The sequence below is a fragment of the Aspergillus eucalypticola genome (genome assembly GCF_003184535.1).
Source record: "Aspergillus eucalypticola CBS 122712 chromosome Unknown BO83scaffold_11, whole genome shotgun sequence".
NCBI lineage: Eukaryota > Fungi > Ascomycota > Eurotiomycetes > Eurotiales > Aspergillaceae > Aspergillus > Aspergillus eucalypticola.
Window position 1 is genome coordinate 677,748 of NW_020290285.1, and position 24,770 is coordinate 702,517.

At 47.2% G+C, this 24,770-nt stretch overlaps 6 protein-coding genes across 6 annotated transcripts; 2 read left to right on the forward strand and 4 right to left on the reverse strand.

The window, feature by feature from the left end:
• Positions 1–5,869: 5,869 nt before the first annotated feature.
• On the reverse strand, positions 5,870–9,445 carry BO83DRAFT_426777 (uncharacterized protein; the record flags this gene model as incomplete). Its single annotated transcript, XM_025535303.1, has 6 exons — positions 5,870–6,081; positions 6,132–6,246; positions 6,294–6,564; positions 6,612–7,640; positions 7,687–8,400; positions 8,457–9,445. The coding sequence occupies 6 exons, from the start codon at positions 9,443–9,445 to the stop codon at positions 5,870–5,872; spliced, it is 3,330 nt and encodes a 1,109-aa protein (XP_025388576.1).
• A 1,483-nt stretch (positions 9,446–10,928) lies between these two features.
• BO83DRAFT_444597 (Zn(II)2Cys6 transcription factor) lies at positions 10,929–13,702 on the reverse strand (the record flags this gene model as incomplete). The annotated part of the gene is made up of 5 exons (XM_025536503.1): positions 10,929–11,913; positions 11,970–12,193; positions 12,242–12,540; positions 12,594–12,769; positions 12,845–13,702. The coding sequence occupies 5 exons, from the start codon at positions 13,700–13,702 to the stop codon at positions 11,365–11,367; spliced, it is 2,106 nt and encodes a 701-aa protein (XP_025388577.1). The 3' UTR covers positions 10,929–11,364.
• Positions 13,703–15,024: 1,322 nt separating this feature from the next.
• Positions 15,025–16,721, reverse strand: BO83DRAFT_398556 (MFS general substrate transporter; the record flags this gene model as incomplete). The annotated part of the gene is given in 4 exon segments (XM_025533261.1): positions 15,025–15,660; positions 15,703–16,171; positions 16,191–16,479; positions 16,532–16,721. 4 exon segments carry the CDS (start codon positions 16,719–16,721, stop codon positions 15,025–15,027), a joined length of 1,584 nt encoding a protein of 527 aa, XP_025388578.1.
• A 1,292-nt stretch (positions 16,722–18,013) lies between these two features.
• BO83DRAFT_444608 (ankyrin repeat domain-containing protein) lies at positions 18,014–19,241 on the reverse strand (the record flags this gene model as incomplete). Its single annotated transcript, XM_025536504.1, has 1 exon — positions 18,014–19,241. Exon 1 carries the CDS (start codon positions 19,064–19,066, stop codon positions 18,014–18,016), a length of 1,053 nt encoding a protein of 350 aa, XP_025388579.1. The 5' UTR covers positions 19,067–19,241.
• Positions 19,242–19,945: 704 nt separating this feature from the next.
• Positions 19,946–21,186, forward strand: BO83DRAFT_444611 (kinase-like protein; the record flags this gene model as incomplete). Its single annotated transcript, XM_025536505.1, has 2 exons — positions 19,946–20,306; positions 20,359–21,186. The coding sequence occupies exons 1-2, from the start codon at positions 20,169–20,171 to the stop codon at positions 21,184–21,186; spliced, it is 966 nt and encodes a 321-aa protein (XP_025388580.1). The 5' UTR covers positions 19,946–20,168.
• Positions 21,187–22,758: 1,572 nt separating this feature from the next.
• BO83DRAFT_408013 (serine/threonine protein kinase) lies at positions 22,759–23,873 on the forward strand (the record flags this gene model as incomplete). The annotated part of the gene is made up of 2 exons (XM_025534006.1): positions 22,759–22,952; positions 23,028–23,873. The coding sequence occupies exons 1-2, from the start codon at positions 22,938–22,940 to the stop codon at positions 23,871–23,873; spliced, it is 861 nt and encodes a 286-aa protein (XP_025388581.1). The 5' UTR covers positions 22,759–22,937.
• Positions 23,874–24,770: the final 897 nt, after the last annotated feature.

Consider the following 24,770-nt stretch of genomic DNA (forward strand, 5'->3'; position numbering starts at 1 on the left):
ATAAACGTCCTAGACACATCAGTGTTCCATTACGATGCTAACCATTGCAATGTATGGCACAAGCATGCCTACGTGTTATGAAGAACCGACTACCAAAGGATGCAAGCAAAGAGCCCAACGGGCATTGTGGTCGCTGCTAAGTTTGAAAAACTCCGTGTCGCAGAGGACTAAAATGCGTACAAGGCTGAATTTGGCACCCGGTGGCTACAGAAGCGAATTGATATGTTGTTAATGCTATTGGAGCCTTTGCCCAATTATGCCTGGCAATATATGCTTCTAGTATATATAACTACCAGCATGACAGATAAAGTGATCGTCGTCTTGTCAAAATTAAATATCGAGAAATACCTGAGATCGCTTGAAGTCTCACGAATTCGTGGGCCCTGAAAAATGCAGAGACATATTATGTCTTATTAATTAGAAGGAGCATGCGCTAATTGCAAAACCCGGTCTGGGTATGATATTTAGTATAGTAAGTTCTCTCTGTTCGGCTCACGCTTAGTTGCTGATGCCCGCATTATAAAGCTTAAAATTAAACGTTCACCGCTGTAGTACTAACTACGATCAACATTGAGTCGGAGTATGTCATGGTATCCGGTGCCAAACGCTCGCTATTTCCTAATTTGATTGAAGACATATGCAAGCGGAATATACGCAGAAACTATCCAATCAACGGTGTTAAGCTTTTACTATGAGGCTGGATTAGTATTCTTGACAACAAAGTTCCAACTTCTTTAACAATATCAGCTTACGCTACTCTGAACCGAGTTACCTCGAGGATAAGCCCACAAGGATCTCTATGTCAGATAACCTGATCTAGCTGCTTATGCAAATGTTAAAGGGCCATACTAAGCTTGCATGGAGTCGTTAACTTCGTGCATAACATGTCCATTGCGGTTGGAGAAAATAAAGACGATGGTTGCGCGGACTCAGAATGATGCTCCGTGGATCAGACAATCCGCCTTACAAGACTGGCACTCAACACCGGATTGTACTATCTCGATCCAGGATTTCGCTGCTGCGCATAGCCCCAACCCGCACAATGACACCCACGACTTTCATTTGGCTGAACCGACAGGGCACGGGTCGCCTCGATATATGATCTGCGTAATTCACACTCAGCTGGAGAGGCTAGGAGATACAGCCGAAGTATTTCCTCTACTATTCATATTACCTGCTTCATAGTTTGACCGGCAAGCTTCAAAACGCACACAGTTGATCGTCTTGGCCAGAGAATGAGTGTTGAGTATACCCTTGGATTTGCTAAGATCCGAGGAAGATTCCTTTCTACTTACCGAAGAGACTACATGGGTGACAAATGGCCGATAATCAACGAATCATCAGCCAGGGACATATGAAAGCTCACGGGGGCCATCTCAAGGCGGTTGCTTTCTTGTACCAGGAAGAAGGCCGCTACATTGATGAAGATGGCAAAGTGCAATCTGTGTCAATGGGAAACCTCCAATCCATTTCCCAACACTCGCACTATAACTTGTTGAACATTATCAAACAGAATGACAGATACGTTTAGACCACGGGTAAAATTGCAGACCAACTGATCTGAAGCGTCTTTATGTATCAATATCTAGTTTTGACGAAGTGTTGCGCATTGGATGATAGGGATAGCGTAAGGTTTCATGAATGGCAACTTCTGTCAGGATGTCGTTTCCACGTGCAACAAAAGATCCTGAAATGATCCCGTCAAAGTGATCGTTTCTATATATACATGCCGCTTTTTAAAGCAGCGACCTTGCGGACAGAATATATGTCAGAGGCAGATTTTCTCTTGATCTGTCGCGCGCGGGTATAAGTCATTCGGCGAGGACGCCGGATGGCCATGTTGCTGTTCGAGTATGCTCTAGCTGAGAAAAGGCAATACAGGATTGTTTACCACTGGAGAGGCTCATAGCTCTCATTCAATGCCCGTCCTTTTCAGTCCAAGAAAGCTGGCGGGTCAGTGTCCTTTATCAACGAGGAAGGCTGCCTATATTAATGCAATACTATATGGAGAGTTAAACCACCTACAGATCAGACAGGCCTGCAGTTGAACAATAATGTTCAAATGCCTTAGTATTACGGCCACGTTGACAAACTTCACAGATAATAGGGGTGCAGGAAGTGATATGTACTGCCTGGATGTTTTATTTATTTATTATTTATCAAATCCGCAGTAACAGCCCAGACTATATACGCAAAGCAGAAGAAGGTGATGAAGAAATGCGTTCTCTCATTACTGACTATATATTATCAGCTCTAGAACGACGTGATCAACGAATGGACCGAGTGCGATAGCAGATAATTATGCAAGCCGTACAGCTGTGCGCGAAATGACAACTGACCAAATGAACCACGGCTCCAAAGAAGCCCAAGATGGGTGTTTGCATGCAAACATGTTGCTATGGATATAGAGGCGACATGCCGAGGAAAATACAGTATCTAGTCTTCTTCCAATCAGGACTCCATGCCGAATCACGCTTTGAAGTAACGACTATCTTCACAGTGATACCCTCCATATCGATAATGGGACACTCTACCTTGAAATAAAGTTTCATAATTATTGCCAGCACTGTCTCAACATAGCGAAGACAATATCTACTCTGAAGCATTGCCAGAGCAAGCGGACTGCTTTGCAAACCTGACTTCAACATTCGACTTGAAGACCACAGAAGGTGTCATGGCATCGCTTATTCTAAAATTCCACCACACAAAGTGCGTTGGGATCTGTTTGTCTTCTCACACGAAAGATATCATTTGAGACCTACACCACTTGGACTAGATATGTCTGCTCGCAGAAGCCATTGCGTCCATTTTTAGGCAATTGTATTGAATGAGCTATGTTTCCATATTTCCTGAATGAATGCTCTCTGGCAACAGTGATACTTTGTGAGCACCATGCTTGAGGGTTAGGATTGAACACAAACAATAGTGGCAATTTCCATTCTAACCATCAATACTCGAAGGGCTACAACATACCTCGTGTTTACTCGATCAATCCATTCGAGACGTAGAATGTTGTCCTCATTTGTTGGGCATGCGACGGCTCTGCTATTTTTTATTGCCCAGATAGGCGAAGCTCATATGCCTGAGCCGGGACATATGCTCTGGCAAGCTTGAATGGGACATACAGTACCTTGTTCTATCATCATCAAAAGGAGTGCCTACATCACAAACTTTAGAAGATCTACTTTCCGGGAGAAGAGGTATATGGTCTTGCTGTCTGTGATATGCCAGATGAGATCTGTATCGCTCGAACAGAATTCATTGACAAAGGACAAGCCGCGCAGAGCCCCACGCCATTATAGGACCAATGGAATGCATAATGCGTGATAAAGGTTGTAGAAATCTTTTCTGACGATCCATGAACATGAGATTAAAGGAAGCCTTACTGTACCATCTCGCATACGTCGATCGCTGGTTTTTCCTGGCCTTGGGTTGATCGTCCTTGCTTGTTGCTATATTGTCTAATCTTATCCAAGGTCTTTCAGCTATCTTGGAGACAATACATTATCTGGTTCGACTTCCAAGAGGTCGAGTGGACCGACGGTTTTGCAAATGCTTGGGATATCTCACTATTATCTTGTGTGTCGATGTGTGCGAACCTGAAGGTCAAATCATCAAAGCATGGACACACACCAGCTTTAAGAGCACGACATGGCTGCTGTTGGATACGGGAGACAAGTATTACTTTACAGGTAAGAAGTACCTGTTGAAGAAAGCCAAGGCCACTGCCATGTACCTGGATATCAAACTGGTTAGCTCATCACATGAATACCCTAAGCATTTCTACATATAGAATTCTTTGACAGGAACCGAAAGATGGCTGGCAAAAGAAAATGACTCAGCGATCTGATGGAGGCATAAGCGGAAACACGGACCTGTTGGAGAGAGCACTCATTTGAAGTCTCCCGAGTATCACAACCTCGGTGTCAACCCAGATAAGGTAGATGAGGTATTAGATGCACTTACAGATCTACATAACAGCAGCGGCATATGTTTCAGAAGCTTTGGGTGCCTAATGTTCATTGCCCTCACACAGGACGTTTCAGATTCACCGGTAAAGACCAGCTGTCACTCTTGCAGCAGTGAGGTCCTCAAAATTGGGCCCTCGCTCCTGATTATTTTATCAGAACCCGAATCATATTTCCACAATCGTCCTGCGGATTCAATATCGGGCATGGGGTTGAGGGACCTTACATGATACACCAGCACTGTATACCGTCTGCAGCTGGCCCTCCTCCGAGACAGGACCAGTCCCATTAGGAATGCCCCATTTATATAGCATTAGAAAGCGGCCACCTACGAGGCTTTTATGACTACTAACCAGCGGTTCCCAAGCATAGACATTATCTTCATCGCATGCCGAAGGTTACAGGCTACGTTATCTGCTTGGCGGCGAACAAGGTTCCTAATTCTACATGGGCGGTAGCGAAGAATGGGAACTTGGTGTTGTTGTCCGGTACTGACAGCATTGAGGAAGCCGCTCGCGCATAATACCCGGATAACAAACATCACGATTCATACAAACACCAGAAGTCAACCAGAGAAAACAACCGAGGCTCTGGTACATTGAACAGCCCCCCAAGTAGTTGGGCTTTCGAATGAGCTCACGCGGCATGATGACGAAACTTTATTCTTCAAACAAGATTGGGCCTGAGACTGACAGCAAACCCTGAAAAACTGCGTTGAATATTCTGAAACACATAGTAGTATGGTTCGACCCTGGCTTCAGATATCTTGCTCAATATTAGGTATATTACAAACATGCCGCCGACACGGATAGAGTTCCCGCTTCAAGGTGGAAGAATTCAGCGATGAGTGAGTTAAAGAAAACGCGCCGAAGGCAGCTGGCTTGTCCTTCGATACGGGCTGGGGCATTGGTTGGCATAATGAAGTCAACGACGGCCAGTGACTGGCGTTATGACCTATTTCCCGGGCTTGAAATGAACGCACAATGAAGCGAGCCTGTCGCGATACTGCGAGGAAGGAGTGTCCTTTCTATAGTGTAGGTCTATTTATGACCAAGGCCAGCGACGCCGACGCCAGCAACGTCGTGAAGGTGAAGATGGACATATGGAAAACGACAGAAGCCAGCCTCCCGTTCAGTTTCTCCCGATGGGGAAGAGGACGACGGCGACGCTATTGATGAGTTAGCCGATCTTCAGGACAAACTAGTAGGAACGGCAGCAGAGGATCGTTCGAAAGAGTGGCGAAAGTCCAAAACCTATCAGTCAGAGATAACAGGGTATTTCGATCAATTCAATGCTGATGAAGGGCAAATTAATATGTAGCCGCAATCATCCCGCATGTAAACACCCCCTTGGACTTCGATTTCCCGTCCTTATAATTGATAGCAAAAGTCTGCTGCAACCGGAGGAAACCTCTACCAAGCACACAATCAAGCGGCAGTGAGCGGTTCGGCGGCACTTCGGATCTTTGAAGCCCTCTCTGATATGTCTAGTCACTGGTCCTTCTAGACGTGGAATTCAAATGATTTTTGACTGCTACGCCCATGTGGAACAAAGATATTGCTTATGCGGGTTCCTGGCATAGGGTATGCAACTATAGGAGGCGGTGGTTTATCTTGAATAGAGACGACTTTGAAAACCTAGGTTACTGGGCAGTTATATTGAAGACATGTATTATTTTGATCTGATTTAATAATCTATTTAGATACTCTGTTCCACATATGAGAAACACTTTCGAGATACCTGACTCCTATTCGAGTCTAAACTTATCCACCCTGTACTTGCCGTGTCACGTAAATATTTGATTCCCAGTAAACACCCAGGAGATTAACGCCAAACGAATGTATGGTAGCTGTCAATCGTTAACGCCGTATCGCGCCACCCGTCCGAATCTATATGTAAAATCATGCAATATTCATTATTCGTTTCAGGTCGTGAAGTGAGAGAGGTTTCACCAAGTAGTCGTCAATGCCTGCTGCAAAGGCCTGCTGTTGCATCTCGCTCGAGGCTACACCGGTAACCGCCATGATGGCCGCTCGTGGGAGCGAATGTTGTTCTTCGTACTCGCGGATCTTACTCGAGGAGACTATTCCGTCCATAATTGGCATTGAGATATCTGCACAATTAATAAGTGATGCACAGCAGTGGAAGAGGTAATGTACGTACCCATAAGGATGTAGTCAAAAGGTTTTGTAGAGCTTTTGTACTTTTCCAATGCAGCTTGGCCATTGGATGCGGTTTCGTAACTGCAGCCGATCTTTCGTAGGAAGGTAGCGAGGATCTGGGCATGTTAGTGCTTATTGTAGACAGCTAAGGGATTGTGCATACCTTAAGGTTGATGTCGTTGTCATCCACAATCAAGACGTGGAGGTTCTTGGTTATAGATTCTCGCGGAGGCGATGGGGCGAATTCAGACACGTTTTCTCGAACCACGGGTGGTGATTCCGTGCCCTTCGCCATAGCAAACGCATCAGACAAGCTCCGGCCTCGGAGCGGGACACCTGAAAGGGGCCCTAAAATGGGGCTCTCCGCATACGAAAGCCCTTGGTTCGAGTCTGTGATCCGTTGTAAAGCTTGTAAAATCTTGCGAGGTGCGATCCTGTTCATTGTTAGCGGAAAGCTTCAGAAATAAAAAAGTTGACTCACGGCTGAGGAACATAGAAGACATCAGCTCCTTTGATGGCAAAATCTCCGGGGAGTGTGACGCCCTGTTCGCCAATGACCACAACAGCCTTGAAATTCACGTCGATGAACCCCCGTTCCGAGAGGGCTTTTAACGTGGATTCCTCAATGACGGCAATATCTCCGGATGCCTTGTCTAAGTGATCGGCGAAAGATACCATCCACCCAGGCTGGCTCAGTAACACATTGCTGAGTGCGCCTCTTAGCGACAGCTTGCGCTTTGCTTCTGTGCTCAAAAGACCACTGGGTGCTTCTTTAAGGTCCGCATATGCATTAAGGCCCACCAAAGACACCCGGGTCATTGTCCGCGTTCCCGAGGCACCGCAATCCATTGCGGAGGTGTCTTCCACGAACTCCACAGGAATGTAAACATCCATTTGCGTACCAGCCCCTACATCACTCTTTACCTCCACTTCGCCGCCCAGGTATGTCACCAGCTGTTTTACTACACTCAGACCCAATCCAACACCCTCTGTCAAAATGCTCTCCTGCGCAAATGGCTTGAACAGGTGGTGTTCCAAGAAGTCTGGCGAGATCCCGCAGCCAGTATCCGTAATTGAAAGGTGGGCTAGAGTCTTCTTCGTGTAGCCGGACCTTTCCACCTTCTTCGCCAGGGAAACTTCAATGAAGCCGGTTCTCGTGAATTTGAATGCATTCCCCAGGATGTTCATGATGATCCGCCTCCATGCACCAGAGAGTGACTGCAGGTGCCACGAGCCCAAGTCCTCAATCCGAACGATCACCGATAGATCATCGGTTTGCGATTGTGGTGCACCAGCAGGCCTGTTACCTACGGCAGATCCACCTGGTAGGTAGCGACTGGCCACCTTCGCAGCCTTGATGAGAGACCGGTGGCCTGCGTACAAGGCATCAGTCACGTCTTCCACAATTTCGTCCAAGTCAAACTCTGTCAGCAAATTATCCATCCCTTCCCCATTTGAACCGCCTCTTTTGCGCAAATGTGTCAGGTTATTTATTTTTGTAAATTCAAGACTGCGGAGAATTAGTAACATCATACCACAGAAGAAGGCGAGCTTACAGGTGATTCATCGTGTCCAATAGCGTGAGACCACATGTTTCTACCATGGCGACCATGTCTTGTTGGGCGGTGTCCAGAGACGTAGTCTGCAAAAGCTCTGTGCTGGCAAGCATGCCATGCAATGGGGAGCGAAGCTCATGACTGACTGATGCCAGCAAGTCTGACTTTGACTTCTCTGTAGCCGTCCATTCTATCTGGCAGAACCCAGAAACTATTGTATCCCCAAAGGACCTGAGAAAGTGCAGATCATCCTTGCCGAGCTGCCGCTGGTCATCGCAGGTCCAAACAAGTGTTCCTGCAAGCCAGCGAGATTTGTTCCAGTTCCACAACGGAAGAAAGATCATGGACTTGGCCTCCGGATAATTGTGTGCCAAACGAGTGCTGATAGAGTGCCGCAAAGGGATCTCACCCTGGTTGCTTTGTATACTTTGTCTGCGTTGATGCAAAGAACTCAAGGCTGGCCAGCCGGAAGCCAGATGTGGGTGAATTATTTCGCCTTGCGGAAAGGCAGTGAACATGTCATGTAGCAGACCTTCTGTTAAAGGAATTCTAAACATGCTGGCGGTGTTTCCCAGGGCACGCTCAGACGAGGCTACCCCAAGAGGTTCACACTGTTTTTCAGACCACCCACCATAGGAAGATACACTAGGTGAGCGGAGAGAAAACCCGGAGTCACTCTCCTTGTCCCACTCTCCAACACTGGCGGTCGATTCACTGTGTCATCGTTAGCGACATTCAATCATTGTTGATAGGAGTATCATCACACTTACCCTCGAGTGTTGCTGCGTGACGCGTCGACAAAAAGAACCCCATCTAATTCCATACATTCCTGTAGTAGCCCACTTGCACGATAAAAGAGCATGGAAGCTTTATCAGAGATGGGAGTGCTTTCTGGCACCATAACGAGGTTGCTTGTTTCATCAGAGCTTTTCCTCACATGTCGCTGATGTATCCCATTTGGCACTGAATTGTTAGTCCCAAAAGCTGGTATCTGGAAGAACGGTGAGTCTGGAGGCTGTGGTGGAGGATGTCGAGTGGAAGATGGTGAGACGTCGCGAATATCGGTTGTTGACACGGAGAGGCGGTCGATCTCAGGGACATCGGATGAACGAGGCGAATTTGGCACTTCCGATGAACGAGGCGATACAAGACTAGCCGCCGCCGTACTTTTCCTTCGGCTCTTCCATCCGTCGTTCTCAGTTGGCGACTGGCCTTTGACGAACTTCATGAGCCCACCCAGCAAACGGTCGTTTTGGCGATAACGCCGTATTGCCCCGACATTCTCAAGGTGACTCGCAACAGCGTTGGCAACATCCTGCAGTTCGGCCAATTCACTTGCACCAAAATGATGGCAAGGCTTATTGTTCACAACACAATATGTTCCAATTACTTCTCCACATGATGCAGTCAATGGAACCTCCGCGTATAGTCTAGGCCGAAATCGTTCCACGAAAGGATGAGACGCCAGATTTGCTTCCATACTAACATCACGAATGATAGTACTGAGGCCATCACTGATGATGTTCGAAGAACGGATGCCTTGAGTTGCATTTTTTCCCAGACCTAGAGTGCTCATGCCTATCGTATTGCCGTTCACGGATGTCTTGTTCCTGCAGCGTGAGCCCGACGGCGTGGCTTCGGCGATAATATAGGTCTCTGAGTTATCGACCAGCGAAACAAAGGCGATAGTACACCCTAGTCGGTAGGTCCCTAATTGGGCAAGAGCTACCAACGCGGGATCTGAGGCTGGGGTAGCCATCGTGGAGTGGTTATGTCCATTGACGATCGAGCCTGGGAAGACTTTGTGCAGCAGCCCGTTGGCTTGATCCGGAGCCTGAGAGCTGTAAAACCTGTTGCCATGATCGATCAGTGAGCAGTGCTTCTATAAGGCACAGCAGCCAATGCTGATGGGATGGATGCTTAACGTGAAGTCGTACTTGAAAAGTTCCGCAGTCATCCGGGGCAGCTGCAGGGGACTAAGAGCTGCCGAACCCACAGCGTTTGGATGATCGCCTAGGACATTGCAAATGGCCGCGGAAATTTTTTCAGGGCCAGGAGATGGTACAATTAACGGAAAGAACAAGCACCAGATATATTCCCAGATCTCTAGCCACGGCAGAGTTAGTCAGAGGCAATAAGGTTTTATCATCCGGGCGCCACCGGTTTTGCAACAGATGCTTGCAAAGAGGGTGCTAGAGCTGACGAGAGCCGGCCAAGCGGTATGCATGCAGGTCTAGGCCACGGGCTTGATGTGCACGATTTTCTTAGTGCACCGTAGCGATGGGCGACCCCGCCGGCTGATGGCCCCGACCCCGGATAAGGGGATCATCGCAAGGCTCTGCATGACCGGCCCTGCCGAATCCCGGGTACGACCGTGGCGTGTTCCATGGTTCGGATATCCCAGCTCGCCGTACAGACATCGGCCGAATAGCTTCACATTACGGCCGTGTCGTCGGCTCCGACGATTCCCTCGCTTAGCTATAGGGAAAACAGCGGGAAACACCGCCCACTGATGGTGGAAACGAGAAGATTCGATTAAAAAGGGATGTTTTGACGATGCATAAACACTGCCTTGCTGAGATCAATGAATAGGAGGAGAGTGGGATGAAGGCAAAGGTGAACGGGTCATTGATGTAACCCAACTCTATAGACTTGCGCGTGACGCGCCGCGATTCGTCCGGAGTTACTTTTCCCGGAGCCGCTTTCGGATCGTGTTTGCCTGAGGCAGGAACAGACCTGGACATGCCCTGGCAAAGTCTCGTAAGATCTCACAGTGTGTTGTCCATTTTGACACAGCGGAAAGACAATCGGCAGTTTTCCTAGCACTATCGTGTGGGTAATGGTTTCTTCACTCTTCCCGTATACCATTGGGCGGAAATTTACTCGTAGAGTAAGCAGGATGTGGCCGGAAGCTTAAAAGTACTTAGGTGGCAGAGCCCCCCTCCTTAGTCGATCCGTCCACTCAATTATCAAAGTCTAAGCCATGTCAAATACTATTACTCTTTTGGAAGTGTGCACGCAAAAGTAATTAAGATAAGATGGAAGATGCCACGAGTATGTACGACTCCAGCTCATGGAGCTACTACTGCAGGGACCCTCAGTGATCCACAAAGGGAAAGGATCGGTGGTCATTACTCATCGACTTGGGACATGATTCATCCAGTCACGTGGCGGTCGTTGTCACATTCATCCAGAGTCGTCTCAACGGTCTAGATTTTCCTCCCCACTGCCGAACGACCCTGAGACTACAGGCTGAGCAACTGCTAATGATTATGTCTCAGGAAAGTTTCACTGTGGTACGTATTAGGTAGCTAAAGGCGTCGAATTCCGCTCGTTATTATGACGGCGCATACATGGGGTATCACTGTTTTAAAGCTCGTATTCGGGATCGCGCCCTGCAAGGGGCACATGCCAGTAGCCAGTCAGATCTAGGCTCGTGTAGAGCAATAGGCCCGCGTGCTTACTCTGTCCTCGTGAAGATCAATGGCCCAAGTCCAAGTTCTAGACCCACCCGTCCACGCATAGTTGGCTATGTAACCTTGCAGACAATGATCAGTCAGACCCAGTCAGACGCCATCTGATCGTATGGATGTAAGGTCGCCCAACTGTCCCCATAACAGAGCCCTCTGATTTCAAACTGGGCGAGTGTCGTTCAAGGCCATGATCAGTGGATCTCAGTCACTGGAACAATGGAGGGTCTAGAGTCGGATTGATAGAAAAGAAAGCCTCAAGGTCCATTGTTGAGAAGTCAAAGTCCCAACCCATGTCGGACTGGGTAAAGTCGAGCAGGTCCTCTCCACTACCCAAGCTACCACTTGGCATGCGTAGGCCATCTTGCAAGGAGTTCCCTTGAAAATCAGATAGCATCGAGAGACCTCCTCCCGCAACTAGGTCTGACTGGAGTGTGTCGGGAATTGGACCCTGGGGCTGATGCGCGACGCTGCTGGGGTACCGTCGCACAGCACTAGCAGCTTGGTCAATGTTGTAGGAGTTTCCTTTTGGCATTGTACCTGGCGACCATTCATACGATGGGTTAAGTTTTCTCAGGACGGTTTGTAAAGCAGACATGGAGCTGGTAATCGGTTCGCCATGTCGCATCGATGAAAGACCTTGCAAGGCGGCGTGTATCCAAGGAAGGTGAGTGGATTCCAAATTCTCTCCATGCATTAGATCATAAATTAGGGCGAAGCTAGAGCTGCCCAGAAAATATCCGTGGTAGCGGAGTTCCTGGAGCGTCATCAGCAGCCCTTTCTATTCGGCAAATGGACTGCGTCAAGACTCACCCGAACCAGTTCATTGTATATGGAAGCTTCGTATAAATGATGGATAGTCCTGCAAGCGGCACTGAGAGCTTGATTACAGGCTTCATTCAGCCATGTGGGGATTTCTGTTGGTCCCTTGGCCGTGCTGTTCCCTGGCTGTTGCGAGGATATCTTCATCTGGTGCTGCCACCGACCTCGAAATATCAAAAATGGTCGAAAGGTCAATAGAATGGTATGATAATAGACTGAACCGTCAGCTTAGATCCCAGGGCCCAGATAGTTTCGGAACATACGAGTTATTAGAATAGTCTGCCGTACGCCCAAGGTCCCCGGCTGAACCGGCTTATCAAGCCCAAACCCTAGTGCATGTTGCATTTTCGAGTCGTAACATCGCATGTCATCGGTTATTGATTTAGCAATCTTCCACATCTGCAGCAATGATTCATGCCGTCGGCCATACATCTCATCGGCTGATCGGGAGAATATTTTCGATAGATGGACTAGCACCTGCAAGAAGGGGTCCTTTGGTAGTGCAATTCCGATATCTTTTGCAGATAGGGATCTCGGTCGTCCAAGATGGAAACAAGTCCAGCTGTTCAAAGAATCAGTATACCACATATAATGATAAGCTCAGGAGTGACCGACACTTCGTAGAAGTACAATGACCAGAACGTGCATCGTCGTTCCTCAACACTATCAGCATCGTCACTCTCGGCGGGAGCTTCTTTGTGTAGACCGGCAGAAATGGCCTTTCGGGCAGCTGCGCCCATTAGGAGAAATGCGGAGTTAGGTCTTCCTTGCTCATTCTGGAAATGGGCGTGCTGGCCAGAAGGTCAGCATTGTGTTTTTTGACTTCCAAACAGGCGTTTACTTATCATGAACAGTGACAGTTGTACAGTCTGAAGGTTCACCACGTCGTCAAGAGAAGAGATAGACGTCTTTACACGCTCGTATAGGATATCTCCCCAGCTATGGTGCTGTGTTCCTAGCGAGCCGGTGGCTAGCCCCAGCAAAAGTAGTGATCGCGCCCATTTATCTGAGCGCGAATCTGGTGTTGGACGATACAAATGATCGAGTTGTTGATAGAAGACTTCCCTAGACCAAAACGGCACGAGGTGATACAACGTTGCCAAAAAGCGTTCCAGAAATACTTTAGCCAGGTCGTAGGGTAGAAAGAGCACATTCGCATCGGGCCCATTTAGGGCCTTGTTCGAATCATGCGAATCAGCCTGGGTTCCGAAGAAAATCCGACGGAAACTAAACATGTCCAAGCCAGCTCCGGCTTCTTCAACTTCGCCCTGTGGCTCCTCCGTCTCCGCAGATTGGTTGCCGGAAACCAGGCCCCGGTAGATTTCGTGCATGAGTGCAAAGTGAGAAGTCGAGCCATAATATAATTGGACTTTGCACGATGGCGATGCCATATGCGTGGCGGAAACGCTGTTGTTGAAGGTCAAACTGACGGAGGGATTTCTCCGTCGGGCTGGCTGCATCACCCCAGGAGACTGCTGCCGTGCGCCGTAGTCGGCCCGCGTGGCCCCATTCGAGATGTACTCATCATGCGCGGGAGCATCTGTATATTGGTGCTTCTTTTTGCGCTGTCGAATAACTTCGCGATAGATACATGGGGTATGGCGCAGTTCGCAGGTTTTGCACGGATTGACACCATTGCATTTGATCTTCCTCTTCCTGCACTCTTGGCACGCCTTGGGGATCCGCCAGCCTGAAGGCTGCGCTGGGGATATGGCGTCTGCCATTTGTAGCCGGCCAGCAAATTAGGGCGATAGAGGCCCCGTTATACTCATAAAATCCGTTGCAAGGATGTGTTGCTTCTCGGGTTTATTTTTCCTGATGTTCCTGCGTCATGGACTGTTGGAGCCCCGAGCGGTCGGATTTATCGCACGTAGGTTTATCCGTTATTCCGAACCCCATCTAGTTTAGTCTCTTTTCGCATTTGGCACCTGACTCTCGCATTCTATCCCAAAATTGATCATAAACATCTATTCATTTCAAGTAATAATTCATCTATGCTGGAGAGGTAAGGCCACATTTGTTGAAGTTGTTCTACCAACAACATAGGGCTACCACCACTGCTACTGCTACGAGCGGAATATATATAGCATCAATTTCCGAGTCCCCACCTGCCGTCCATGGATAGATCTGAATGATCTAATGTCTCCCTCCTCATCACTATTCCGTAATTTGGTGATTCGCGAATCTTGTACCTTAAGCTCAAACGACTGTATCGAAGACTTTTTCAAGGTGGTACATAACACTGTTAATATCTGGACACCTGCGAGCCATTGTCGCCGGAATGTGAGCATTGCTTACAACAGCTAGTATGGCCACTCAAGTTCTTTCTAACAAGGAAAGCCCTCTAATACGATAGAACCACAACGGTAATCGTTACACCAAGCCAGGAGATATTGCCTGGGGAGAGTCAAGATATGTCGTCGGTGACACGATGCATTCTCGAGTGGAGTACTAAGGACCGCCGGCGAATTTGAAGCCAGCCGATGACAGTTGGTGTTACAGCAGTTTCCTGTTCAAGAAATAGATCGATTATCACTGATACTGTGTAGTAAACATAGTCTCTTAAATGTGAAGTCGGCTATTGAGCGGTAATTAGTGGGACAAAGAGCTGCCAAAAGCCCCCCTGCGTCTCCCAATTGACCCATTCATTATTGTGGCAAATTCTCATTTCTAAGCGAATTCGGTGCAGCGACGTTGGATTTCAAATGCCACAGAACGGAGTAAGTGTTGATCATCATCATCTGCGTTCTGGTTTATAGGCTATTTGAGCTTACGACTTTCAAAATGATGGCATACATACTGTAGACAAGTCAAGTTCCGGACGCCTTTGTGTTTGCTTAATTTTACAGTAGCTCTACATTAGAACCTAATTCAGATATCCCTGCTTATCTTATAAATTTCGTTAGGTACTATCTAGTATAATCATAAAGAAGACGGAGAATTCGAATTTAGGTCGGTATCTGGAGATTCTACATGAGCTCCATATATTTATAGCATATTGGTAAGCTATCTAAATCGATAATGATCCACTGAAAACAGCAAATCATCAAATAGTGTACCTAAAAGCCTTGTCCTCAACATCCGTATGATCGGAATCCACAGAAACCCCCATACGACCACTTCCATCGCCCCTATCAACGATATATTCAAAGCACCCCTCGCTCGCTTTGCGGTCACGCCTCCTGTTTAACCTCTTCACCATGAACACATAAACGGAAAAAGTAAGGATTAAGCAAGCCATGGCCGCAATACTCAGAATACAACCCTTTGTATACCTAGGAGCATCGTCCTCTGTCCAAGCCTGCGGACTAACAATGCATCCAACACAATATGCAACGAAGAAAGCAGTTGACACGATACTTTTCTTCGTGTTACCCTTCACATTACTCGCGATGATACTGGCCGCGCTACTTATCAAGGAAGAGCTGCATCCTCCGAGCCAGGTCGCTACCACTATTGCCCAGTCAGCACCGCCGGAATATGGAAGCGTCATGAGCAATATTGATCCTAGAAGAGGTACGATGGAGAGACCGATAGCGGTATAGACTCGTGTTCCGGGTATAACGCGAGGGATAATGGCGCCGATCCAGACGGTGATGAAGTTGAATGCTCCGGCAGGTGTTCCGACGAGCATTGTTTTGTATGTCGAGTAGCCGAAGCCGTGTATGACGGTGGAGCTGTACTTGGAGTGGGAAGAGAGTGGGTTAATACCTGACCGAAGCACTCCAGATAAGGAGGGCTGGCATACCTTCATTATAGGGGTCGTCAGGGTGATACATATCCCCATAAGGCAATAGATCCAAGTCATCGGCGATAGGAGTGCCTCCTTGAGTTGAGCTTTGCTGAACACTGCATGGTCTCGGGTAGCGCGATCGATCGCCATGCGCTGAGTTGCCACTTCTCGTTCCTGTGGACTCAGGAACCAAGCCGTTGTCGTATCTCGGGGCATCAAGAAGATGAATAAGAGACCAGTCGCGGAGGTTAAACCTCCACATATCAGGAAAAGGGAACGCCATGGGGCAAGTGACATGTTTCCCTTTCCGATACCATACATCATGAGGGCACCTATAATATTGGCTATACCGTTCATTGATACCCATGTAGCGACGCGAATCGGATGTTCCTTGCGCTTGTACCAGATACTCGTGATGATAATGAAAGCTGGCGAGACGGTTCCTAGTGGGATAGTTAGTCTTGGAAGCGGAAGGGTACATGAAGTGAGTCTTGCCTTCGGAGAACCCTAAGAAGAATCGCACCGCTGCCAGTCCCGCAAAGTTGTGAACAGCAGCCAGACACATATTTACACCACCCCATATTACGATAGTTACTCCGACGTAGATTGTGATCGGAAATCTGGAGAGCATGATCGCAGCTGGGTATTCTGAACAAAGCTGGCCCAGATAGAATAACGAGACAGCCCATGAGAACTCTTGACCTGTGAGCTTGAGGTCACTTCGTAGACCAAATACCGCGGCCTGGTTAATTGTCTGCTTGTCGAGGTCTAGATAAATAATTAGACTCGAAGGAAAATGAGTACTAGGATATTGGCTGACATTGGAAGAAATATACGAGCACCATCAGAGGCAGAATCACGCAGTCAAGTTTTCGAACGACCTTCCTCTCGATTTCGGGGTCAACGTTGTAGAACTGCGTATCATCTGCAGTTTCTAGTTGATGCAATTCACTCTCAACCTTGTCGTCGACTGGCTTCTCCGGGCCAGGGTTTGCACGGTTCCGAGCCATTTTGTAGCGTTCGACAACTCGAAGAGTTAACGCTATATGGAGAAGGAGTTCAAAGGGAATACAGAAGAACTCTCAGATATTGGCAGTGTGAAGACAACTTGCTTCTAGAGAGACATTTAGATAGTAACTTCGTCACCTCGAAAGAGGGGTACAGCGCTACGTCGTTTCTACCCCACGGGGTACCCCAGATTGAGGGGACAACGGGAGTAGGTGCTCCCCACTAACCGAGAAAACTAGGTCATTGAATACTCTGACTCTGAGAGTGTGCACTCAGGTAGCAAGGCACAAACCCTGGCCGAAAAAGTATATTGGGATTTGGGAGGCCTATGTCGGTCTCATGTCAGAATCCCGATAGAGTGCATGTCCAAGCAGGATAGTGGCTTGGCACTAGGAGTTCGTTGAAACTATGTTTGCGTGCGATACCATGATTCGGCGTCTATGATACCGAAAAGTCCCATACGCCCATGGACGTATTCGATGGGTCTCAGTTGGTGGTCACCTCTTGATGCTCTGCACGCGGCACTCGCAACCCCAATGTTCATTGGCACGGATAAACTATCTGGTCTATCTTTATCCATTATACAACTGTAGGAGATCCCGGGATACGATTCGCAAATGTATTGGCATCGACGTCTTGGAAGGATGGTCAATAGGCGAAGCCGACACATTTCCTACACATTAATTAATGGATAATGCCTACCACCCTCGTTAATGATCGAGTAGCATGGTCTTCATACAACCTTTCGCCTGTCGGGCAGTGAAAGCAACCATATTGGACCAGTACTGGATTATGTAGACATGCAGGAGGTCTAAGATCGTCATATTGTCGGATAGGTAGATAAGCTATTATATACAATCTTTCATTGGGGCTCTAATTGAGATATTCAAAGCGGGGGCAAATGTGGAGCGAAGGTGATATTATACGTACTTTGAACTTTGCTATTCTGATTGGTGAAAGGGAGAGGAGGTGTCTGTATTCGGTTAAGATCATACATTTTCGGGATTGGGAGGTAGTCTTTATCAGGTAAAGAGCCTTAATATAGAAGAGGGCGGCACCATACAGAGCATCGGGAAGTTATAAAGAAGCCGACGTCTTGCGGGAACACTCTGAGCATATATTTGGAAATGAATCGACGCACAGATTCTCTAGAGCCAAAGGTAAGAATAGATCGTCCCTACCAAAGCATTTATAACAGTTCTTGGAAGAAATGGCAAAGTGAGAAAGTATAGAAGACTTTATAATTTGAAGTTGTCCCAATGGGAAAGTCGGAAGGGAAAACCCCATTGTGACGCTACTGAACACCTATAGCTTGCTTCAACTTTTGTAAGATTTGCTTCGCTTGAAGTAAACGCGATCCTTCTAGGCATCCCCATGCGGAGGCCAGCTTTTCACACTTGTCAATGAGAACCTGGTCATATGGAAACTGGCGATTCTCGAGCAAGAGCTCCATGCCTGTCAAATATTGATACTCAATAGCAGACTCAAGCGGTTCGAGTTGGAGGGCCACGTCATGCTCCCAGGTTTCATCACCCCAACCCCAGAGTTCACCGCGGGCTAACAACGCTCGGATAACCTCCAGACGGTTAAGGCTTACAGCATTCTCAAGCCTAATTATAGCAGCAACTGTAGGCTCGACATATTCAGGCAGAAAATTAATGCCTTTGTTGAGAAGGTAAACTGCATTACTGGGACGTGACTCAGCGCATTCGTAACCGTAGGCCGTGCGTTGCAAACTGGTCCCGTACATGTTCAAAAGACTTGGTTTGACACTCAGAAGATATTCTAGAATGTCAGTACTGTTTGCAAACTCTGCAGCAATATGAAGAGCCGTGCAAAGCTTTCCCTTAAGGTCCATGGAACTGTTGATGTCTATCAAATCCTCCTCAACCATGTACCGGATAAGCTTCAGACCACAACTCGCCTGGCAAATGCTCCGAAAAAGCCACCCGACATTATCCGGAACTTTATACCCTTTGTCAAGAAGTAACCATCCAAGTGCTTCCTGAGACTTGGGGGGAGCAAAACAAAGAAAGTGCATTGGACTGAACCCATAACGCATGGTGCAATTGGGTTCCGCGCCTCTATCTAGCAGCAGGTTTGCGAGCTCCACATCGCCATTGCGAACACAAAGGTGCAGCATCGTGCGACCGCATAGGTCAAACGCATTAGCAAAGACACCTGCATCCAGAAACAGCTTAACTGAATGATAAGCGCCCCCGTTGACTAAATCCGCAAAAACCTCCAGGTCCCTGTCGTGACCTTCGTGTAAGCGGTGAGGTATATCTACGAGCCCATCGTATTCATGGCTTACAGTATTGTCTGGTATGAGTTTGACGTTTGCCATATCGTAGTATTCCTGTTTTGGAAAAGCAATTTCCTTTGCAATTTTGAGTAGATAACCACGAGCAAATCCATCAAGCCTCCTGTTCGTCAAGCGAAGACAACAAAGAACCTAGAAATCTAGGTCCTCGATGATATAGTGGATAATCTCAGAAGGTAGGTGAGAAAGCTGGGCTTGCATCTTGGGCTGGTTCATGAAGTCTTCGTATAAGGAGAACCGTAAGTTAGAAAGTGATTGAAGTCGCTTCAAAGCGATGCTGACAAGAGAACCTGACCTAGCATGCGGTATTCAAATAAGGTCCACGTACTATTCGACTCCAATTATTCCATTGCTCAACTGAAACCCTCAAGAATGAATAGCTGCAACGAGTATCACCAGTGTCTTTGCATGGGTTTCGGGAATAACATCCCTTGTCTACGTCATCTTCTGGAAGGTTCCTGTTATAGGGTGTTGCACGAAGATATACCTCCCGCCTTGATGAAGGTCCTGTAGACGGGACGAGGATTAAGGGGCACAAGTCAACGGCAATCTCTTTTCATCAAGGTTCTTCCGCAGAACAAGGCTTCTAAATTGTAGTTCACGCCAAAAGTTCTTCAGTTTCAGAACTATGCCGAAGCTTTGTCCGGGACGGCTAAGATGATTGTTTGACACAGAACTGGGAAAGTCCCTGGCTTATTGGAATGAATAAAGAGTACTCTGTGGCTTTGTCTTACGCAACGAAGAGTTATACACGATTGACATCATCTCGTCAGATTCCGTACCATTAATGTACCCTACTGAGAGCAATTTCCGTCAATCTGTCGACAATCTTTATTGCGTAGTGGAGTTTACCATTCGCGCCTTTGGACCGACACGATAAGCGCTAGATGTCCAAAAGAATAACTTTTTTTTTAAAAAGGTGTAACCTTGCTATGTAAGCAGTCAATAAAAAGGGGCCAACTTGTCTCCATTTTCCTCGTCTTCCTCCAAGTGCAGCGAACTTAAGAAAGTCGCAGATCATCGAACATTTTTGAATAGACGGGCTAGGCAACTGGCTGGCTAAACAACCCGGGTGAATCTCAAATCCTCCGATATTGCTCACCCTTATGCAGAGCCTTTCACCTCGATGCTGACCACACTGCGATCAATTTGGTCTCCGCTAGATGCTGTGTTTATCTTTCTCTACAACCTTCTCCCTAGCTGGAATCCTGGCACATTTGTTATCGAAGAAATGGAATCATCTTCGTCTTTGAGCCCCAAGGATGTAGGTCCCAATAGCGAATACCCCTTGCTGGGACCCCCTCTAATGTTCATAGGCTATCCCAGCTGCTGCATATGAAATTCCCGATCACCCTTCAAACGTCGAAGTGAGAATTGTTCGTCCGTATTATCCTCCTGGCGTGTCCCAGATCATTGGCCGCAGTGGTCGACATTTTATCGGCCTGCTCAATGAATCAACCGTTCTCAAGTACCCATACATACCTGGCGATCGTGTAGGTATCGAGGTAGAGGCGGAGCTTCTCGATCTCGTCGGCAGCCACCCACGGATCATCGCCTCGAAAGGTCTCAATGAGCATGGCCTAGTCCTACAGTATGCAAGGAACGGCAATGTCTGCGATCGCTTCACAACGGGTCATGATATTTCCTTCGACCAAAAGCTCCGCTGGTGTAAACAAGCTGCGGAAGCCGTCAAATACATACATCAGAAAAGAGTTATCCACTGTGACATCAATGTTCGCAACTTGCTACTGGACGATAACCTTGACGTCTTACTCGCAGACTTCCAGGGCGTGTTGAAGTCCGAGAATGGCGAAAAATTGCTGGACGGGGAGTCGAGAGAAAATTCTAAAGCATACATGCCTCGCGTTCACGGTGACATTGCCAATGCCAAGACGGATATCTTTGCACTGGGATCTCTATTTTACCATATCATGATGGGACATGAACCGTTTCCGGAATTGAATGATTGGGAGCATGATGAGGAGATTGAAGAACGTTACAAAAATGGCCAATTTCCTACTGACAGCCATGCATGCTCTCATATTACAGATAAGTGTTGGAGGCAGTTGTACGAGTCTGCTGATGAGATAATCTTTGACCTTTCTCAGATTCAGGCGGCAAAGGATGCTGGTACGGAATACTAAGACAATAGATAGATTGCAATTCGCAAATAAGATTTGATTTCAAAGCTCAATAGTCCCTCCTTGTACACTAATGCTGTCGCTTGATCAGAAGTTTACGTTTATCTCTGTCGCTATCACAAGGCCAAGCTTCAGAGTTGACGAAACTTATTGAATCCATTATCAACACTTCGGACAGATTCCGAATCTCTTGGTAATGATTCCCATGTGCACATCCTTATATCCGCTGCAGTTTGGCTTGCCACAAGGAGGCCGAGGATCATAAGTGGTAATTGTATGCTTCGGCTGTGCAGTGCAATTGACATACTTGGTTGTGTTGACGAATCGCTCACACATGTTGATATGGGGAAAGAGAAGCCGTGCTGTGTATGATCTGGTTAGTTCTGACATGACTTCATGGAGAGATGTGGCACTTACGTTGATGAGGAGCACTTGTAATGGCAATACTTATATCAATGAGCTTCGCAGATTTTGAAGTGGATATGTTCCTTCAAACGAAGAGTGGTGCTTGCATGGTATTTATGCACACCTGGGGCTTTCTCACTATGCTAACAGCAGATAACGATTCGGAAAATGCCATGACATTGTCAGGACACAGCCTGCCTGCATCGTGAGGACTTGAAAGGCAACAGCCGGAGCAATACATAATCCACACCAGTTCGTTCGAAGGAGAATGACCCAAGGCATTAAAATCCTCACAGAGGGTGTCGACGCGCTGACTACTAGACAGAAAACGATATATCGCGTCTATCCGATCAGCTAATGGAGAGGTATGTCTCATCAGGCTGCCTTGTCACCTAGACATGCGTGCCCCGGCGCATCGTTGGAAATTCGCGATGCAGACGGCACTGTCTTTGATATACCCATGTTAAACATGGCATCCCTTGAAAGCGAACGACAAACTATGAGTGCCTGCAGCTCCACGAGAGGCTCAATCCTAGCTACATCTCTGATGCATGGTTTCAATTCCAGCGATCATGGCCTGTGGCACCGACATGTCCCGTCCCGTCCTGCCAGGTGTAAGTGAGTTATGAACCCATGAGCCCTCGCTCGCCGTATTCACCTAAATAATGGGAATACAATCGATTCTCCAAGTGCCGATGTACTGCCGTTGTATGAAATGTGGCTGTCGGGAAATAGAGCCGTCAAGCATGTACTGGAGGATAGGCAGATGAAGTTGAAACTGGTTGCTGGCCGAGATATTATCAATCAGTATATTGCGTACCTCTCCTGACAGTTAGCCCTAATACTCACCTATAATAAATAGGATGTCTCATATGTCGAATCTCATTTTGGGGTACCGTGGAGTCAACTTCTTGGTCCTTGATGATTATGTTCTTGGCAGGCATATTCTGTGTGGAAATAGATGAACACAGTATGCAGGAAGAAGATTCTATAAGTCAAATAAATCACAGCTGCTGTAATAGCGCGAGCTGTTTACATTAAGTGAATAGCGCGGAATAATATATACCCTACGTCCGTTCGTGATCACCTTCACGCTAGACCTAACACCAGAAGTATGAGAGCACGATGGCTATCCGGGAAGTAGTTAATAATGTGTTACTTTATTTCTGTGTAGACTTTCCCTTCGTAGCGTTCTTTTGCTGTGGTGGTCGCACCGTCGTGAGTACTATCTCTTGTGATTTCAATGGTACTGATATTTCGCCGTCAACTCTCAACGCATTAACGTACTGCTGAAGTTTTTCAAGACAATAAGTTGAGTGGAACAATCCCAGAGAACTAGTGAAAACACCATGGAAGAGGAAATAGTTAGTACTCGTGTGCCTGCTTGTATTGGTATGACCCGATCGATTGAAAGCTGCTTCTAACTTCGCAATGCCCAGACCATGCAAAATGGACCTTCTCAAGCGCCAGGGTATCCAGAAGTCCTGCATTACAGGTTTTTCCCCCCCAGTCTGGAGGGTCTCAATTTTGTGCCCAACTTCGGAGACATCGTTCTTCATTTGAAGGGGCAATTTCTGGCCTGGGGAGGAACTGCGGTCCTAGAACGTATGCCCTCAGGAAATGTGGTCAAGACACCGCTGCCGAACCCATACTCCCAACGCGAACATGAGCGCCATAGGAAAAGTATGCGTTTCGAGGCCATTATCTATGAGATTCTCAAAGACCATCCGCGCGTACCAAAATTGATGGATTGGGACCCTACCACCTGTTGCTTAACGATGGAGTATGTCAAGAACGGGAGCCTTGCGGATTTCATAGAAAGGCATCACCAATCGATAGCCGATGGTATGAGAAGCAAATGGGCGAGACATGCAGCCGAAGGTGTTCAATTGCTTCACCATCATAACATCATCCATTCCGATCTATCGCCTCACAACTTTCTCGTCGACTCGAACCTGGACTTGAAGATCTCGGATTTTGCTGGCTCCTCTGTTTTCGGTGCACCTGGCTCTGCTCTTCCCGGCACCCGCTATCGTGATCCACATGTTGAGGGGTATGTTCTCCGGTTCTCAGATGACATCTTCAGCCTGGGATCAGTCATTCACTTCATAATGACTGGCAAGCACCCTTATCAGAACCTGCCCAGTGATAATGTCAAGTACCTCTTCCAGCGCTCCCAGTTCCCGGAGGTCGGTCACCTCTCATGTGGCAGTATTATAAGGCGGTGCTGGCTGTTGGAAGTGGATGCCACTGAAGTGTATGAATACTTCATCAGGCATAGATAATTGGATGGTTTTTGTATTTCCTAAATCCCAGCCAAACATAAGAGGTTCATATTTTGTCCATTCTCACTGGCCATCCGCACTGCACGTCATGGCAGTGTTCGTAACTGCTAATTGCAGCGATAGTAACTGTGTACCATATGCCTGAAATCCCCTTACTGATGTGGGGAATATCGGTTGCAAGTTGCTGTCCCGACCGATAGACGCTCACCCTGCTGCTTGCAGACGCATTAAGAAGTCGCGTTTCTCGCACACCAGTTTACTCCCTGTTCACGACCGATCATAGTGCAAGGCGAAGGAACCAGTATGTCATATGTCCAAAAAGAGAAGGTTTGCACATTCAGCCTTCTATAGTTGAGTTAAACGTATAAAGCATTAATGTGAAAAGATTTCGCTACTAACCAATCCAAAAAATTAGATACTCAAGGTTAGATAGAAGGGTTTGTTTTAGGACGGCAGTAAGATGTGCTTTGTATATGCTCTTTTTGGCAAAAGGCCTTTTAATAAGGACCCTATATTGGCTTTGGCCAAGGCATGGAGAGATGTAGATGGTTAAGTTGAGCCACTGGAGGCGCGACTTTATAGCTTTGTTAGACCTTCCTTGAGTGAATCATAGAATTCAAAATGACTACAGTATTCGGGTTCACCATTTATCCGAGTGAAACCTTCAGAGCGTCATGTGAATGATCCTGTTCACCATATTGGATATCCCCTATATAGGCAATGCAATCTAGAGAGCACATTTTCGATGTATCCGATGTATCCCGCTACTATTCAAGAGTCCTTGTTTGATATATTGTTCCTGTTATTGCTGTCACATTTTCGTCCCACGTTATGCTCTGAACAGCCAGAATCTTATTGGTTTGGCTGTTCTCTTAAGAAACTCATTTGTCCTGGGAA